This window comes from Dipteris shenzhenensis, chromosome 2 (genome assembly GCF_047967505.1).
Source record: "Dipteris shenzhenensis isolate YYH24624 ecotype China chromosome 2, Dip_SZ_1.0, whole genome shotgun sequence".
In the NCBI taxonomy this organism is placed as follows: Eukaryota; Viridiplantae; Streptophyta; class Polypodiopsida; order Gleicheniales; family Dipteridaceae; genus Dipteris; species Dipteris shenzhenensis.
Window position 1 is genome coordinate 27,183,553 of NC_141597.1, and position 19,108 is coordinate 27,202,660.

Sequence of the window (19,108 nt, forward strand, 5' to 3'; positions counted from 1 at the left end):
TATGATAGCTGTTTGCCCAGCTCAAGCATAGCACTACTGTAACACGTTCCTTAATGTGGTGCAGACTTGTAAGAGGGAATCAGTTTTGTATACGTCGTGTGCCATGTGTGTGTCTGTGTGTGTATTTCACTTAAAAAAAGTGTGTGTGTGTGTGACAGCTTCTTTTACAGAGAAAGAAAGAAAGAAAGATATATTAACGTCCACAGAAGGCCTCACGGGCCTATGGGACAAAGTGACACCAAAGAGAAAAACTCATACAAGCCACAAGGGGCTGAGGCAAAGGGCGTGCTAAGACCCTTTGCTAAGTAGTGTGCTGAAATAAAAAGAGCTCAATGACTCAAACAAAAACAAGTACAAAAAATATATCATATCATATCATGTGCTATCTGCTATCGGGAGCAGGCTAAGAACTGGAACTAAACTGGAAACTCAAAGAGAGAGAGAGAGAGAGAGAGAGAGAGAGATTAACGTCCGCAGGAGGCCTTGCGGGCCTATGGGACAAAGTATGGAATCAAGTAGCTCATACAGATCACTGTGGGCCGGGGCAAAGGGCTCACTAAGGCCCTTGTTGAGTACTAAAATGCTATACTAGTACAAAATAGCCACAAAAAAAAAGTAGCAAAAAAGGCATGAGAGTGGCATGAAGATATCAAGTGCCCAGAGCTAGAGCCCCAAGTGCATGAACCGGCTCCACGTATCTAGGCTCCATGATGGCTCTTTGATGAGATACAAAGAGCTCACGTATCTGCATCTGTCGGGATGTCTCCTGTGGTGGTGGAGGACGTGGTCTCCTCGATCTCTGGATCCAATGGGCTATGTCAAGGGTGATGCTTTGCCATGGTCGATCTCCCCTTAGGAGAGCTGAAATAGGTCGAACCTTGATCATGTGTGCTCTGGTCGCCTGTCGCGCCGTGTACGGTCTCTGTGCCCCTCGTTTGGCAGTGCTGTGTCGGCTCCCTCCACTGATCCATATATCTCTCGTGTCGGCTAGCTCCTCCTCCTCTATCCTAGAGTGCCCTGGGGCTGAGTCAAATGCATAGAAATCCGTGACCTGTCTCTGCGCTCAGTCTACCTCGGTACCCTATGGTGCGGTGGTCCCATCCTCCTGCTCTCTGATATGTCATAGTAGTATCTCCCTGTGTCGTCGCATCTCCATCAGGTAGAGCCCAACACAGACCTGGTCCTGGAAGTGGATTAGTCGTGAGAGTGGGCTAAAGCCGTTCCCCTCTTGAAAAAGATAGTGGTAGCACTCTCTGATCTCATAGTAGAAAGTGCTCCTCTGTCTCGACTGCCCCCATTGTGCACAATCTGCAAGTCTGCTGTTCTCTGGGTATGCGTGCAGCTCTCCCTGTCTTGACCCTCAGCTGATGGGATGAGACCCGCATCTACAATCCTCAGTGCATGTGAGACTCCTCTGTCCTCGAGATACTGAGGTCTAATGATGAGCCCATTTTCCGAGACTCTCAGAAAGTGGTCATAGTAGAGCTGGGTCTTGGTGGGGAACTCTTGGTCCCACCCCAAAGTGCGAGATGTGTGGAGTTGGAGGAAAGTCACTGTCTGAAAAATGGCATCAACTTGGAGAGGGGTCATGGCAAACTCTGCCTGTACTATCTGATGGGGGACCAAGGGCTTACTCCGAATCATCTTGGAGCCCATAATCACCTGTAGCCGCTCGAGTCTCTTCCATTCTGCTGCTGAAATATCACACCCCGAAAAAGGTGCCGCATACATGGCGGTCCGCCTCACTAGAGTGTCGAAAAGCCAACACTTCGTCGGTGGATCCTGGAAGTGCGCCTGAAAGCACTATCGCTCTAGTCGGGCCAGGGCACCTTGCCCTTGTGTGAGTTGTGCTTTGGTTACGTGGGTCATCGTGAAAACTGGCCCTGTGAAAACGGCACCCAAGTATGTGTAGGACTGCACAATCTCCAGTGGTGGCTGACTCTTGGATGTAAAACTATGTCGGTGAAGCATTGTGTAAGAGGTGTTGAAGATCATGACCTTGGTCTTCCCAAGGTTAACCATCAAGTCTCTCTCTCTGCAGAACACCTCTAGGGCATCTAGATGTCTCTGTAGTCCCTCTGCCGAAGATGACAGGAGGACTATGTCATCCGTGTATAGTAGAATCTGTATCATCAAGTCTGCTAGTGGTGCTCCATCGCCGCCTAGGCGGTCTATGAAATATGTAATCTCATCAATGTAGAGCCCAAAGAGAGTCAGTGAGAGAGAGAGAGAGAGAAGTAGAATTTATTAGCATCCTCGGAGGGCCAAAAAATGACCCATGGGGCCCGTCTCAATACAATGTAAAAAGAGTCTCCTCAAGGAGAGGGGTCAGGAGTCTATGAGTTCCTGACGACAGGTAAAAAGACAAGTGACAAAAGATCCCAATGCTGCCGGAGAGGCAGTGAAGAGAACTGGTGTCAACTGAGCGGAGTCCCCCAGTATCTGTTGGTAGTCCTCCCTGATACATGCATATCGGGGGCACTGTAGAGCTACATGTCTGGGCTCCCTGCTCAATGGCAAATGTATGAGATCTGGTATCCAAGCTCCTTGCTCAATGGCAAATGTATGAGATCTGGTATGGAACCTGGCGATGTTTCTGCGATATAGAAGGGGGATAGGTGTGCTAATATAAGACTGAGCATGAGTCTCTATGGACATGTATGTAGACCATATAAGAGAGAGAGAGAGAGAGAGAGAGAGAGAGAGAGAGAGGATCATGTGCATTGAGCAATTCATGAAGTATAATTTGCAAATGTGTGGCCTTTATGTTTCTTTTGGCGATTCAGATACATGGTTGCAAAAAAGTTTACGGAGGCTCTGGAGCTTCTGCAGTCAGGTGCTTCAATTCAGCTTAGACATGGACAGGTTTCTATACTTTTCCAGTTTTGTGTGATAATTGATTTGGTGTATTGCAAAGGTTTGAGAGATGGACTTGTGTTTGGTGACTAGTGAGATCGTGAATGCCCTTAAAGAGTATTGTGTGCTTATTTAGATGCAGCTCTTCCTTTTATGAGTGACTGATGTATTGCTTTGTTGAAAATGGGGTATAGTTTCTCAAATTAAATATCTGCGGAGATGGCTGTCACTATAGTACAAGTCCACCTCATCACTTTGAAAACATCCCGAGATACCTGTTGTTGCAGAACTCTTGTAACCTCTCAGAACTTAAAACTTGGGGCTAGATTAATATGCTTTTGTGAAGTTTTTGAGAGCTGGGAGAGAACACACAACGGTGGAGAAAACTTGAAGCTGAATGAATTGCACAAAACTATGAAATAGAAAGAAACGGTGGGTTTTGTACGAAACCCTAAACCCTAGAACCAAAAAGTCCTAGAGCGACACGTGGTACAGGGTCACATGTACAATGCAATAAATTATAATTGCACCATCCTCTTGGGTAATTTCTCAGGAGTTTTCTTGGCTTCATTGTGCTGTTGCAATTGTTTCTGTTGTTGTTTTCCCACCCTTGGGGGCAAGATTTGTTGCTACAAGTCGTCTTCTTCATCCTCAAAGTGTTCACTTTTTGGGTGACAAAGGTTGGGAAACATCCTCTTCCACTTTCTCCTCTTTATCTTTCCAAATTCTGGCTGCATTTTTGAGACAGCATAGTGACTTTCCCTCTGGCAACTTTGCATAGACTTTTTGAGGCACACTATAGCCCAGAGAGGAGGCTATCCATTGGTTGTCTGCATATCCAGGGACGTCCTTAGGGGTCTCTCTTAGACTACTTCCTGGGGGAAAGGAGGAGCTAAGGGCTTGTAATCGCTTGCTATCGACAGCGGGCGTGACGTCTATGGTTCTCGCGGCACTCTTGCTTGGAATCTTCTGGTCCACCTTGATCCAGGCCCCAACGGAAGGCTCCACCTAAGGCATCATCATCATACCTGGCTGACTTCGAATAGAGTTAAGGGCATAGGCCTTATTTCTATTTTGTATTGGGTTAGTTGTGTCTGATTTGAAGGTATCAATTATTTGCTTAGGTGCCTTTACTTTTATTTATTGATTTACGCTACTAAAGCACACACCACAATCACATCTCTATGTGATACACTATTTAAGGCATAATGAGTCAAACTACTGAATGTCTTATTCTAGAGGGTGTCAAATTGGATGGAACCAACTATAGCATCTGGGAATTCAAGCTTGAGAGCTAAAAATTTGTGGGGTATTATTGATGGGACTTTAAGATATCTAAGAGAGAATTTTGGGAGTTATGATATGATAAGAAGAGCCAACATGCTCACACTCTCATAAATTTGAGCATCAGGGATAACATTATCCCTATCTGGCCTGCCGCACAAGGGAATCTTTGTGTCTCCGCATCTCAATAAGGTAGAGCCCAATGCAAACCTGGTCGGGGAAATGTATCAGCCATGTGAGTGGTCCGAAGCCGAGTCCCTCTTGAAAAGAGACAGTGGGTTCGCCCTCAGATCTCATAGTAGGCCGGACAAACACATAGAAAATGCTCCTCTGTCTTGACTCCCCCATCGTGCATAGTCTACAGACCCGCTGCTCTCTAGGTATGCCGGCCGCTCTCCTAGCCTCAATCCGCAGCTAATGGAACGAGACTCGTATTTGTCTGATAGCAATCCGCAAGGCGTGTGAGACTCTCCTATCCTCGAGGTACTGGGGCCTAATGATGAGACCATTCTCCGATATCCTCAGAAAAAATGGTCATGAAAGAATTGGGTCTTGGTAGGGAACTCTTGATCCCCCCCCAAAGCCCGAGATGTGTGAAGATGGAGAAGGTCTAACCGATGATACGATTAATCTCATCATGTGGAAGGAGCTCCGGTGGTGCATCCATGTTGTACTGAAAGAGGAGGAGCCTATCCATCTGGATATCGTGGCTATCAAACCATGTGGACACTCGCGCATACCATGCTGTATCAAAGCCTCTCTCTGCCAGGCGCCGGGATGAATCTAATGCGAGTCTCGGTAATCTCCACAGAGGTAGGGTCCAAACTCTATGGAGAAACATCACAGTCTAGAAGGGGGCATCCACTTGGAGCGGTGTCATGGCGAACTTTGCCTGTATGATGTGATGGGGAACTGAAGGCTTACTCCAAATCATCCTAAATCCCATGATCACCTGTAGCCTCTCAAATCCCTTCCAGTCAGTAGCTGAAAGGTCACTCCCTCAAAAAGGTGCTACATACATGGTAGTCGGTCTCACGAGAGTGTCAAAAAGCCAACCCTTCGTCTGTGGATCGTGGAAATGCGCGTGGAAGCACTGTCTCTTTAATCGGGCCAAGGCACCCTTCCCTCGTATGAGTCACGCTCTGGCGGCATGGGTCATCGTGAAGCCTGCTGGTCCCGTGAATACTGCCCCTAGGTACGTGTAGGACTACACTATCTCCACTAGCTCCCCACGGTAAGTGAAACTATGTTGACGTCGATGTTGATGATGGGATGTGTTGAAGATCATAACCTTGGTTTTCCCAAGGTTGACTATCAGGTCCCTTGCTCTGCAGAACATCTCCAAGGCCTCCAAGTGTTTGTGCAAACCCTCGGCGGAGGACGAAATGAGGACTATGTCATATGCATATAGTAGTATGTGTACCATCAAATCAGCCAATTAGGAGCCCTCTTCTCCTAGGCGATCAACAAAGGATGTGATCTCATCAATGTATAGCCTGAAGAGAGTCGGTGAGAGGGGGCAATTGTGCTTCACCCCTATGGTGCTCTCAACCCAATCTGATAGCCCCCAGGAACGCGGACTCGCTCGCTGACGGACTCGTATAGACTCATCACTCCCCAGATCATGACCTCTGGGAGATGTAGCTCCTGTAGTCGCCTGATCAGGCGAGAGCAAGGGACTGTGTCAAAAGCCTTTCGAAATTCCACAAAGCAAGTGTAGACCTTTTGGCGTCTCGACTTCGCCTCCTCGATGATGGCGGTCAAGGTAAAAATATGGTCCAGTGTGGAGTGCTGTCTCCGAAAGCCTGCCTGCCCAAGAGCTTGCTGTCTATGATCCTCTGTATAACTACTGATCGCCCTCTCCAGTACAGATCCATCATCCAAAAATCTTAGCCATAGTGTGGCTAATCATGAGAGTGCGGTAGTTCCCAGCATCCATGGGGTCCCCTGCCTTATGTATCGGTACAATGGTGGTAGTGCCCCAAGTAGGTGGGAACCCGTGACATACTGCATGGTTGAACAGCTGCGCTAGAACCGGGGCCAAGACCTCCGGTCCGTGTGCGATGTGCTTTGTACGTAGCCCCTCATGGTCTGGTGCTCTTTTTTTGTGTAGACAAAGGAGGGCATTCCTCACGTTCTGCGCAATGAACAAGTGACAAGTAGTGGGTCTGGGCATAGAGGACATATCTGGTGGCATCTGACCAGGATGTCGCATAAGGAGCATGCATATCTGTCCCAAATCTCTGGGTCCGTGATGGGAATGGGCCGTTTCCCCTCTGATAGGAGTCCCCAACCGATAGTCGAGTCTCCCCCTCGAAAAGATCCCACTACCTCATCAATCCTGTGAGTGAGAAAAGTCTGCTTCTTACGTTGTGTCATCCGACATGAGATGCAATGCGCCTCAGATGAGGTCAAGTGTCCTAGGGCTTGCTCGCGTGTGAGGTGAGCTCTCATCTCCTTACACTCATCATCATACCAGGGGTTCTGAGGCATCTTCCTAGCCGGGGCATGTGTGGGTCGAGTCGTAGGGAAAGATATGATGGCAGCCTTGTGTACCACTGAAGCCAAAGTGGCTGAAACCTAAGCAAGGTCTACCTCTGCTCCGTGTAGGGTCGGAAGCTCTCGAGCTAAGTGACTCACGTCAACTGGATCGAGAGTCTGGTCAAAGTGAACATGGGTCCGAGTGGGCGCATGAAGGACTCTCTCTTTGACTGGCTTGGTAGTGGAAATACAGAATGTCAAGTATGAGTGATCAGTCCCGAGTGGGGGAGGGGGTACTACAAAGTCGTGAATCTGAGATGCGAAGGCAAGGGAGCCCATCAGGTAGTCCACTATGCTTGTTCCCCCTCCATGTGGGAAACAAGTAAGTCCACCGGATGATGGCCATCTTTGAAGGCCATTGTATATGATTAGATCATATACTGCTCCCATAGCAAATAGGTGCCGCTCATACCCTGTCACGAGTAGAGCATCTGCTGAGTGTCTCACTATCCCGAGCTTAACTGCATCTAACTCTGGTACTATGAGGGAATCGGATGCAAAGTCAAGTAGTCCCACCTAGTTGTCCCCTGTGCGTGCATTGAAGTCACCAAGGAGGAGGGTGTCACCCTCTGTGATATCATCTTGTATACCCCCAGAGCCTCGTACTCCACTATCCCTCCTCAGTTCCCTCCTATGGGCAGACTCCCATGTGTAACCTGTCACGGTGGGCAGCCCTCTCTTTGGGCTCTTGTGTGTCTCGGTATAGAAAACTATGTCCCTGTCAGTGTATGTCTCCAAGAAACCTCCTGGGTCGGACCAGAGGGTGCCATTGCAGTTCCAAACTGCCATTTTCAAGCCCCCTTGTGCCCTCTTCCCCTAGGTCTGACATTGTCATGTGCTGTTTATTTCTCCTTCTTCTCTTCCTCCCCTTTCTCCCCTGTCTGCTCTCTCTCTGATAATCACTTTTCCATCCCTATAGGCAGCCCATTTACCTGCTGCTATAACCCGAACCATTCCCTCTCTCCGATGTTCCTGCTGCAGCAGTGTGAGGTCATCATCCAAGTATATTCTGGTCCCCTTCAAGGTTCCCCTCATACTCATGAGAGTAGACCTGTCCACAGTTGTTCAGAGTTTCATTACAAGGGGTCTTGTTGGGGCCTCAACTTTATGAACCCTCCATGCTATCACGCATGGGAGGTTGACTCCCATTTTGGTGAATAAAATCTTGGCATCTGACATGGGGGTGTCTCCAACTGTTAAGCCTCTGACTAAGACATTTAAAGCCTTGCTGTTCCTTCTTTTCTCTTCCTCCAGAGCTTCAAAGATGATCTCTTTCTCGGGGGCTGCTGCACCCTTATTTACCACATTCTTCCATTCTAGCATATCTGCATTCCCTTTAGTGATTTGCTGTGTGAACTCAACATGCTTCCCTTGTATGGTAGTTTGCAAGGCTGCCATCTCCTTGAGCTTTTCATTCTCAGATTTCAGCACTTCCATTTCATTGCATGTCCCTTCCGGTGTCCCTTGCATGTCCCTCAGCTGCTGTAATTCTGTCCCTGTGAATTGAATTTTGTCATTGAGGTTATTCTTTTCCGCTTCCCATGTTTCTTTCTCCTTCTCCCATTCATCTTTCTTGCTTTTCTCCTTCTTCCATTCCTCTTGCATACGCCCTCCTTGTTTCTTGATTTCATTCAATGTTTTGTCAATGTGTGCCTTTTCTGCCAACTATGCCACATTGGTGGTCCGAGGCTATCTACTTTCTCAATCAAAACCATGCAAATTTTACTGAGGTGAGTCAAGACCTCAGAAGTATTCTTGGGTAGTGAACCTGCCATGTAGTCTGTCATTGCACTTTCGAGAGCTTTTACATAGCTCCGTGTCGTCATGATCCAACAGAGTGTTTGCTGTTCACTGTTCACTGTTTGCTTCTTATTCCAGAAAGATATAATTAAGGAAAAGATAGCATCCCAAATGTCCTCTTCTCTAGCAATTTCGAAAAGCAGATTTTACTGATTTTTCTGCTGTTTTTTGCAGGTCCTTCTTGGTTGGACTCTGTGGGTATGTCCACGACCTAAGGGCTGCCATAGCAACCCTTGAGCTGCCAAGAAAACAGTCGGGAGAAGCAACTCAGGGGAGGGGGGGCAGGAAGCCCTGGCGCAGGTTACTGCTGCTCACGAGGAGCTCACGGGAGCTAGGAGCCCTGGATTCGATCGCACAAGGAGCTCACGGGGGGCATAGAGCCCTGGTGCAATTCGCGAGCAGCCCGGGGGCCTTGGGGCCCTGTTTGCAGATCGCGGGGGACCTTGGGTTCTGTTTGTAGGTTGCAGGGGGCCTTGGGGCCCTGGTACAGGTTCGTTGGAGGCACACATGCTGGAGCCATCTTCGAGAGCTGGTTAGTTGCTGGCGGGGGTACCTGAAGTTGGCGGAGATCAGGCTGGAGTGGCTGATGGGTGGCGGAGGTAGCTGAGGGGTGGCAGGGGTAGCTGGAGGGCGGCTGAAGGCTGCCGTGGGTAGCCAAGGGGTGGCGGGGGGGGCTGAGGACTGGCGCGGGTGGCTGGCGAGAGAGAGACTTATAAATCTGAATTGGGCTGTTCTTTTTAAGCATCTTCTCAGTCGTATGACAATATTGTGCAAGAAAGCCAACATTTGTAATTCCTTGCCCTTCAAAGGGTAAATGCCCAGGTGGATTTTGGAAGCTGTTTGTATGTTTTTTCAAGTATTAATAGAATTTACTTTTTTTGAGAAAAAAAAAAGCTTGGTAGATACCTTGGTAGGGAGGAGGGGGGGGAAGGGGGGGGGGCGGGGTTACATGAACTTGATAAAATAGTGAAGGTCGATCACACTTTTGGGCACTGCATACAGAATATGCCTTCATTTACAGCCTCTACTCCCTGACTTGATCCATCATACACAAACTAGCTTTGTGCATGGGCACATCATTGTTAATAATATATGTTTTTTTGGGAGGCCTTGGAGTGGGCTAGACAAAGTGGTGTGGACCTTGCTATTTTACTTTTGGACTTTGAGAAAGCATATGATAGAGTCTATTGGGGCTTCTTGGAGGGTACATTGCTGTGTTTTTAATTCATGAATCAGGGGCGTTTCCTTGCTTTACAGATCAGCCCACAGTCAGGTTGTTATCCCCGGGTGCCAAAGGAGAGAGATGTTAGATTACGAGATCGGGATGCCCACGTGCTTCACTGTTATATTTATTTGTTGTAGAGGCTATGAATCCTTTCCTTAAATCGTAGGCAAACATCCTTGGTTTGAGAGGACTCCTCAGAGGAGTCGAGGAGCTATTAGACATGAACCTGCAAATGACATGGCAATTTACTTAGATGCCTCTCCTTAGACCCTTACAATATTGACTATAGGTTTGGATGTGTTTTGCCTTGTAGTAGGAGCATAGATGAATTGGCATGAATCCAATGGCTTTTGGATCACTGATGAGGACTCTCTCTGCTAGGGTTTGGATTTTTGCTTCACATTAGTTTAGAGGGGTCTCTTGGTTAGATATTTTTGTCATAGGCATTTCTTCTTCATAGCAGTTAGCTCCCATGTTGGATACTATCCGGAGAAACTTTGGAGTTCAACCAAGCTAGATTCTGCCTCTAGAGCGGAGTTGTCAACCAGGTGTCACTGGCCACTGCCGAAAACCACCGTCTTCGATCCCTTGAGCCACTATATCATCGCTCTGGCGATTTTTGACTAAGACTTGCTTTTATCAAATGGTCATTCATACAAAGCTAATGTGGCCAAGAGTGTAGGAAATGGAAAAGCATGCTGCCATTCTATGTGCAGAAACTTCTGAGTTATAAAACATGACCAAATGAAAAAGCTTTGATCAGAACTGTGATTTTCTCTTTTCATCACCTTTTACCTCCTTTTATCTTATTCAGCTTTTCACTTAAACCCTTGAATAAGGATATTACCAAAGTGGGAAATCTCAAATCCAAACAGATTTTTTCATATCCAAACAATTGCTAGGGTAAGCATTGATTGTGCTGGCTGCACTTGGTATTGAGGAGAGAGATTGTGAATGCTGTTGCAACTTATTTTTGGTAATTTCAGTTTGTACCGTTGTTTTTCAAATCGCCTTATTCACTTTCAAGTTCTCTACGTCAAGATTTGAATTGAGGTTGACCTTCACTATGTTGATCTTGTTGATGTGACTTGTACCTGAATTTCTGTGTTGAAGTGAGAAGTCATTGGTATATCAAGGTTGGCTATTTGCAATCCATGAATTTCATGGCAATGACATCTGAAGATCATATTTTGTTTGCATACACTTGCACAAGCTATGTCATACATGAAGTTCGTTTTCTTGGCGTACATCTGCAAATAATCTGTGGCACATGCATGCTGTTTAATTATGAAGGACCAGACTGGTCTACTCATCTGTGATTGGTTTGCTTACGTGAGGCTCATTATTGAGTCAGTGCTTTTGTTTATTCACAAGACCTTTGTTAAAACCTGCTGTGTTGTGAAGGTGACATGTGGAGTAGAGCTTGGGGTTTTACTTATAGAGACATTTGCGAAGGCACAAGTGAAATTCAACAATTTTGTTTTGGGTAATGTTTCTTTGCCATCCAAGATTTTACATTCAATAATGTTCACATAATGGTCCTCAGCTTGACCCTGTTGTCTGCATCATTCATTTTAGTTGTATGGTTCTAATATCCGTTCTTGAATCTTCATATATTAGGAAGGAGTATCTTTCACCTTTGAATTTTTAGATGGTACCACATAAATTTTTTCTGGAAAGTTGCTCAAGTTTGATTCTTCATTGTGGGATACTCAGATGTTGTGGGTGTGTATGCTAATCTAGAATGTAAAGACAATGTTAACTGGGCAGAATTTCAAACACACAGAAAGGTTAAGGCTTAGGAGCACTCTGAGGCATATCAACAGAAATGTATGTCATTCTTGTCTGCTTTGTCTTTGTCAGAGTAGAATTGTTTACTGACATTGTATCAGCGCCATAACTTTCATAAGCACCACTTTAGCAATCGTGGCGAGTGCTTGTGCTTGGTATTGGATTCACATGCCCCACCCTTCTCTTCTTTCTGTTCTAAATAAGTATGGCATTGTGGCCTATCTATGGTAAGTGTGCAGTAAGTGAGTAAGATATTGAGCAGGATACGATTTTGCAACTGCAAAGAAAAACAGAGGATGCCAGTACAAGAAAGTGATGAGTTAGACTTCAAGGACCCTCACGGACTAAGGTCTTTTGGCCACCAAGAGGCGGTCCAGGCAGGTCAATAGTTTCAACATTGAACTGCCGGTTATTCTGATGTGACTATGGATAGTGAAACCGTCCTCTAATCACTCAGAGGGCAGTGGAACTAAACCTTTAATCACTTCAGCACTTATTTACAGCTCACAAAGCATATATCACAACCATCAACCATTGCATGATCACCATTTGGCATTTACCCATTTGTTCACAAACAGGATCACTGAAAAAGGGATGGACGCTGGAATGCCCTTGCTCAACAAACATAGACAAGTGCACCCGATTGGCCCCAAACACCGTGGTGCCCGTTCTACTCTGCCCGTTCTACCAAACGCATGGAGGGAAAAGCATATCACTGCGAAGGGAGGCAGAGGGGAAGCCATCGGGCCACACGGAAGTTGAGGAATCCAAATAGGTGAGGAGTTATAAAGAAAAACGGAATTCAGCTGAAGGAGGCTGAAAAACCAGTCCAAAATCTTAACAAAGGGGGAAGATGAGAGAGAAAACCACACATGTGAAGCTTAGAAGGCCCAGGAAGGTCCAGGAATGGCAAAGGGGCATGCAGAAGGCACTAGAGCCACCTGGAACTCTAGGGGGGCCATTGAAGGTACATGGCCCTCTAGGGGGCCCATTACAAATGCCACGTCATCATTTCCTAACAACCACTCTTTTAATTCCTTAGAATGCCTTTGGCCTAGGGATTAATTACACTTATGTGCTAGGCACCATGCCGCGTTTAATTACACATTATTAAGCCCACGCTTAGACTTTTAAAACCAAAGTTGTCACGGTCTTGTAGTACATTAAAGTACTTAGAATTTCACGCCCCCGTGACAGACAATAACTGACTATTTGAGATTCGTTTGTGGTTGAAAAGACACAGAGCAAAGAGACATGCATACAATCTCAAGATCATGGCTCTATGGACTATTCTATGGACTAGTTTCAACATTGAACTGCCGGTTATTCTAATGTGACTAGGGACAGTCACTGACTGTTTGAGACTCGTTTGTGGTTGAAAAGACAGAGAGCAAAGAGACATGCATACAATGTCAAGATCATGGCTCTACCTTCACAAGGGAAGACTTAGGGCTGTTGATCACTAAAATTGGCATGACCTTCAGTCATTCTTAATGGACTATTTATAATGGGGCATTGTCATTGTAATGTGAGAGAAACACAGAGGTAAATGACGGTTAAGGTAAACCATTCTAAGTTGTAATGATTGCATAGCTCGTTGATGATGAATCATAAGCCAACTGGCTTATATCAATGGCAGGGAGTAATTGTGCACTTTTCCTAGTGGTGTGCAACCCACAAACAATTTTTGGGAGGGTTGCATACTTGAGAGGTTTTTAAAATGAGTTTCTCTAAAGATGGCTCCATGAGCGTCAGGCATTTTGCTTAGCATTGTGCAAGCCATTGGTATTTTGTGCAAGTGTCACATACTAGGAAACTTTTATAGCATGCCTTTCTCAAAGATGGCTTCACGAGAGCTAAATCTCACTTGCACTTGGTGCACAACCTTGCTTGTCCAAGAGGGCTTTGCTATGCATCTCTGGATCAATAATACTAAAGCCTCCCTCTACTTGGGGCATAATCACAGTCCGCGAAGCAACCTGTCCCGAGTGTTCCGTGTGCCATTAGAACACAAGAAATTATGCACCAAGCTCTTGAGTGGCCCATGCATCCATGATGAAAGCTGTACTGTAATCACAAGCAAAGGGGAAATGCGTCGCTCAGCTGAGAACCCCTTGGCTTCCCAAGTATCTTATCATCTGTCCTTAGGGAACTCCTCTGGAATCTGAATCTGCTCACCAATCTTGGATCTTCTCTGCACTTATGAGAAAGATGGCCTATTGATCTTGGTTGTAACTCCCTTACTAAGGGGATATCGTCATTATAGGTAACGTAACATTTCCTTCCCTTGAAAGCAATCTCTGCAAACTTCTTCTTGAGTTTACTACATTTCTCAAATTGCATATTCTTCCTCTTGTCCTTCCATTTTACCACTATTCCACTTGAATACATTTCATTATGTTGACTGGTCCTCGGGACAAAGTGTTGACATCCTCGGGACAAAGTGCTTGTCAACACAAAACCAAGCTGAGGAGAGGATTTCCTCGCATTCGGTCAAACTATAATTCTGGGTATAGGATGTAGAGCCTGAAGGGATAGCCTCTCAATATAGTTCTTTGTGTAGGTCACAATCAATTACAAATTGGAAGAAACTTCTAGTATTTTCCTATTGTTGTTGGGGTACTTTAGAACTCGGTGGAATCCACTTTGCCTTGAGTGGAGATGTAGGATTGGCTGCAACACTTGCTTCTTGACAGAGATAACCAAGTGGTGGCTATTTCCTTTCGTATTCCTGAATTCGAATAATTTCCCTAGCAGGTTCTTGAGCTTTTTGGTCGGTTTCAGTGTCAAGCTCAGCTTAGTTGGTTTCACCTCCATAAGTTGTATCACTTGAGCTCTTTTAGCACAGCTTATCTTAGAACCTAACCTTTTTTTTTTCTAGAGACAATAACTTTCTATCTATTTTTGCAAAAAACTGACCATACAAATCAATCTACCATGGGTCTTTGATCGAGCAAGAAGTGCTAGAAAAAGAAACTGATTGTCCAACCAGTGTGCTTTCAAAGAACCGAGCTCACATGCCTAGGGACTTTGAAACAGGGGCTTTAGAAAGAATTTTGGAGTTAAATAAAACAAAATCTGAATTTGTACGACTGGATATATTCCAGTCTTACAAAGGTGTACTTTGAAACATGGGCTAGCAACCAGGGTGGAGGACTATACATCCAACGAATGCCTTGTTCTCAAAAGACACATGGAGGCCAAGCCTTGCAGAAATACACCTATCTCTCAGTGGTCATTTGAGATCCTGACGTGATGCCCTCCAAATGGCACGCAGGTTGTAGATCATGTCTTCTCATATGGCAACTAGGGTGGCTGCCGGAGGAACCTAGTGGCCTCCCATCACAAAACTGCAGCGGTTGTATACAAGAAGAAGGGCACCTCCTCCACTCTCTCCGAGTGGAGCAGGCCAAAACCACTATCATGAATTCCACTGCACCTCCTAAAGAGGCCAGCCCTCCAACAACCAAAGATGCCAACGTGCCTCTTCTTGCCTTTTGAGACAGGAATTGGGTCGATGATCCAGTCCTTGCCTAAGCATCCCACAACTTGATCCTCTACCACTCAAGCATATCTAGATCTCTGGGTCCCCACCTGTCTCGCGTTGAAGAAGGCCTCTAGAACAGAAGGATATGCAAAAACTAGATTCTGAGGGGCACCCCAGTCCTAGAACCTAATCTCTAACTACCACGCTTTTGGAACCTTTAATATATTTCTTGTGTAGGGTGGTGTTGCACATCAATATGCTGGTATAAAATACGGCCTACACAACCATTGACGGGGCCCAGTCCTTGGAGCTTGTGTGGCTACCTACATCGACTTATGCTCTTTCCAATGCAACAACAGGTTTCTTAGAGCAAAGGGGTCTTGGCTGTTTGTTTGAGAGCCTCACATCTGCTCCAACCACAACAAAATGAAATTCTCAAGAGATTGCGTTTTTTGGGATAAGCCTTATCCTTAATGCTAGCCTTCATCACAATTAAGTATGTTCTTCACCTCCAAGGTGTTGGTGGAAACTCAAAACAAAAGAACTAGTATAAATGGATGTGTGGGTGTTTCTACTTGTACGTTCGTGTAGAGGATATATTTATACAAGGACCCACGTCCATCATTGGATATAATGATATCGTTGGGGATGTCATAGTAGCTACTACTTGCCATGTGTGAAGGAGTTAATTATTTTCAATCTCGTGGGTGACTAGCATGACGTGACAACCGCACTACTTGTTTTGTTTTAGAGGGGCACATTCTTGGACTCATCTAGATATACACATATAGCCTAAAGTCTTGTAAGTAAATTGCATATGAGAGAACAAAAAAGGATAAAAGAGCCACTAGAGTGGAGAATATTGCCATTGGCATAAAATGTATGGGAGACCTCTATAGAGAGAATGTTGCCATGTTATCCACAGGTCTTGAATTGTAAGCACAATTATGGCTTTCAGGGCTTGATGCAAGTCCTTTGTGGTTTTGAGTTGTAATCCAAGATATCTACAAGAAAATTAAGATACCATCATGTTGCTAGACATAATTCTTAGGAGCAATATGTCCCTTTGCTAGGCAGTGTTTCTAAAGAAAATAACAACATGAAAATAACATAACGAAAAAATTGCCTTTAGATGAAAATTTTTCGCTTGTCATTTGTGTTAAAAGCCACAGTTGTTTGTTGTGTTGTATTTTTGTTTCTTTGGTAGAAAATGCTATTATCTATTTGCATTTTTTAAAAATACAACATCTTGGCCTTATATTTGTACTTTGCTTAATGGCAGACCAAATTAAATCAATTGCAAATGAGTTCCCACGAGTTTCTTTAGAAGAGGTGGAGGCTGAAGGAGACTCTAATTTTCAAGCGACATCAGAAGCATATGTGGCAGCCAAAACGAGAGTCGAAGGCTTCTCCACATTCTTAAAAGCAGCAATCAAGTAAATCCTTTCTTGCATGCTTTTGGACAGCTTATTATCATTTAAAATAGCAAGATATATATTTTTTGGGCATAAGAAAGCAAGTGATCCACCTTGATATAGTTGTTTCAGGGCATCACCGAATAATAATGGCTATTGAGAAATTGTGTTAATGTGAATTCAAAGATTTAATTATCAATAAGGAAAGATGAATTGTTTGGTATTGTGTTACTTGAAGGTTTTAGTGGCCAGAGTCTTATTCACTCGATTATTTCTTCTTTCAACAAAAAGACTTCTATATGAGAAAGCCTCAAGAGGAGAGTGGTCAAGGCAAGAAGACTCCAAGCGTAGCATGCGAAAAGGCTGGTAAGAGTGAAGCCCTACACAACAAACAAATATGGAGAAGATCAAGGTTGAAGCTGAAAACGCTACCTTAAACTTGTCATGACCTCCAAGAAGAATGGACAGCCTCTTCTCTTCTTGAGGTAATAAGTCCTTTTCGTAGAAGCAACCCTGGAGTATCCCTGCATCCAAATCCTCCTTCTCCTTGAGACCAAGAGGATGTCCTCCAGTGGCTGCTATGCATAGCCCACTCTTAAGACTCTCAAAAGGAAAAAATTGCTATAAAAAAGTTCCATCCATGCACAAAACTAGTTTTCATATTGTGAATAAGTTCTAGGACAAAGTGCTGCAGCTGCACGTTGATTGCCTTTGCCAAGATCTTTCACACAGTGCCCAAGAGAGTAATGGGCTTGCATTGGGTAATCAAATTTCTTAACATCCCCTTTGGGATCAGGTGAATGAGACCCTCTTTAAGTGAATCAGGCATATTAGAGTCTTGAATGCTTTGCAGAGCTGAAATTGAAATGATCACGAGTCATCTCACAAAAAGTAATGAAGAAAGAGGGGGTCAGCCCATCTAAAGTAGGACAATTTGCCCTTGTGAAGGGCAAGAAGAGCAGTATTGAATTCCATATGCGTCAAAATAACCTATCAAATCCTCTGCTTGGCATCATCTCTAGCAAGAGTGTTGAAGCAATATGCCTGACAGCATTAGATTGACTACAAAACCTTGTCAAAGTCAACTAGTTGAGAAACATGTCCCCTTTCCTATCTTGGGCAAAGAGTAGAGAAAATCTGTTTATTAACTCTCCCTCCCATGTGAATCTCCTATGTATGAAAGGTGTACTCATCTCTCTGATCCAAAAGTGCCTGTTTAGCAAGGCACTCCTCAATCAAGCATTTGCACTCCGCTTCTGCTCTTCCCTCTGTCGGGCTTCTAACTACAGACTTATACCAACTCCACTTCTCAAAATCTCATGTCAACTCCACTTCTCAAAATCTCATGTCATTGGTACTAGGAAGTGGAATGATAAAAATCACTAATACTAGTGAGGGATGCTTTCACATTTGAAGATGAAGGCACCCCACACTGTAATACAAAATACCCAATTCTGGTGGCAGCCTCCTATATCAATGAGACAAGGGTATCCGAGGCATGGGTGAGGTCTATCCCATCCCCAAGTAATACTAGAAGCTCGGAGGCCATCTAGCTCATGTGTACTGGGTGAAGAGCCTAGTCAAAATGGATCTAAACACGAGTGGGTGCAAGGGGGGCCCTCCTCATGACTGGCATGGTGCGGCTGAGATACAGAAGGCAAGGTATGAATGGTTCACACTGTAACAATTCCTGAACAAGAGGGCTCTTTTTTGCTCATTCCACCCAGCCATGATTCCCTCCAAACTCCCTTAGTTTTCTTCCTTTATGGAGCTTGTCTCTAGAAATCTCCCCTGAACCCAGTGCATGACATGTAACATTGCCTAAAAGAGGCCCTCCTCTAAAAACACGGCATATGGAATCTTGATACTAGCAGAGCGGGCAGACATATGTGGCTTAGAAACCGACAAGACCATTGGAAAGTGATCTGAAGTATAATTCCTAGAGCAATACAAAGATAGAGGGGGACATATTTTGTTTTGGAAGGAACTGTTACCTTGGAACCCCATTATAGATTCTTGGATTATTAGGAGTGACTTCAACATGGGGGAGTTACCCTCATATAAAAGGGGAAAGGGAAGGAGGCCTTCACTCACTTGAGAGGGCTGTTTGGGATACCTACTTTTCTCAGTTCAGTGGCAGAGACTCTTGGACACACGATATTTTTCATGCTATGCTTTCCTCACTCCTATTTTCTTGGTCAACTAGGAGATGCCACATGCCCATTCATGCATGTATTGGCAGTTTCTATGTCGATAATGATAGAAATGAGAGATAGAGCAGCATAGGATTCCATGCCTACTTCAGCTGCAGGGTCAGCATGGGAGGTGATTTCCAGCATTACCCTATGGCGGATATGGTGTTCGCGATGTTCTTTTGTCCTTGGGGACCATTTATGCACGGAGGCTGACACTCTCGCTTCCATTTGGGTAGAGATTATCTTCACTCTTAGGAGTCAGTGGGAGCGGTGTACAGGCACCTCTTTGGCAGCTCGTGGGAGACTTATATCCTTCATGAGGACATGGGACTGCTCTTTATTTTTTCACTTGACCCCTTTTGGGATGTCGTGGCATTTTAGACCACCTCCATGGCTTTTTTGCCACATTGTTGAGGCTAGGGATAGAGTACTTTCTCTCCCACCTGTTGTATGATTTGTTTTGAATGGAATATATCGCTCTTTATTTAAATCAGAGATAGAGAGCAGGAAGCCA

The 19,108-nt window shown here is 45.0% G+C and overlaps 1 protein-coding gene across 1 annotated transcript in view; it reads left to right on the forward strand.

Moving 5' to 3' along the window:
• The window catches only part of LOC147904562 (golgi-to-ER traffic-like protein), an 84,777-nt gene that overhangs the window by 21,723 nt on the left and 43,946 nt on the right, over positions 1-19,108 (forward strand). The window contains exons 3-5 of the mRNA XM_087394739.1: positions 2,787-2,865; positions 11,111-11,192; positions 16,267-16,420. Coding sequence (XP_087250865.1) covers positions 2,787-2,865; positions 11,111-11,192; positions 16,267-16,420 — 315 coding nt within the window. The remainder of the gene's footprint in view (positions 1-2,786; positions 2,866-11,110; positions 11,193-16,266; positions 16,421-19,108) is intronic.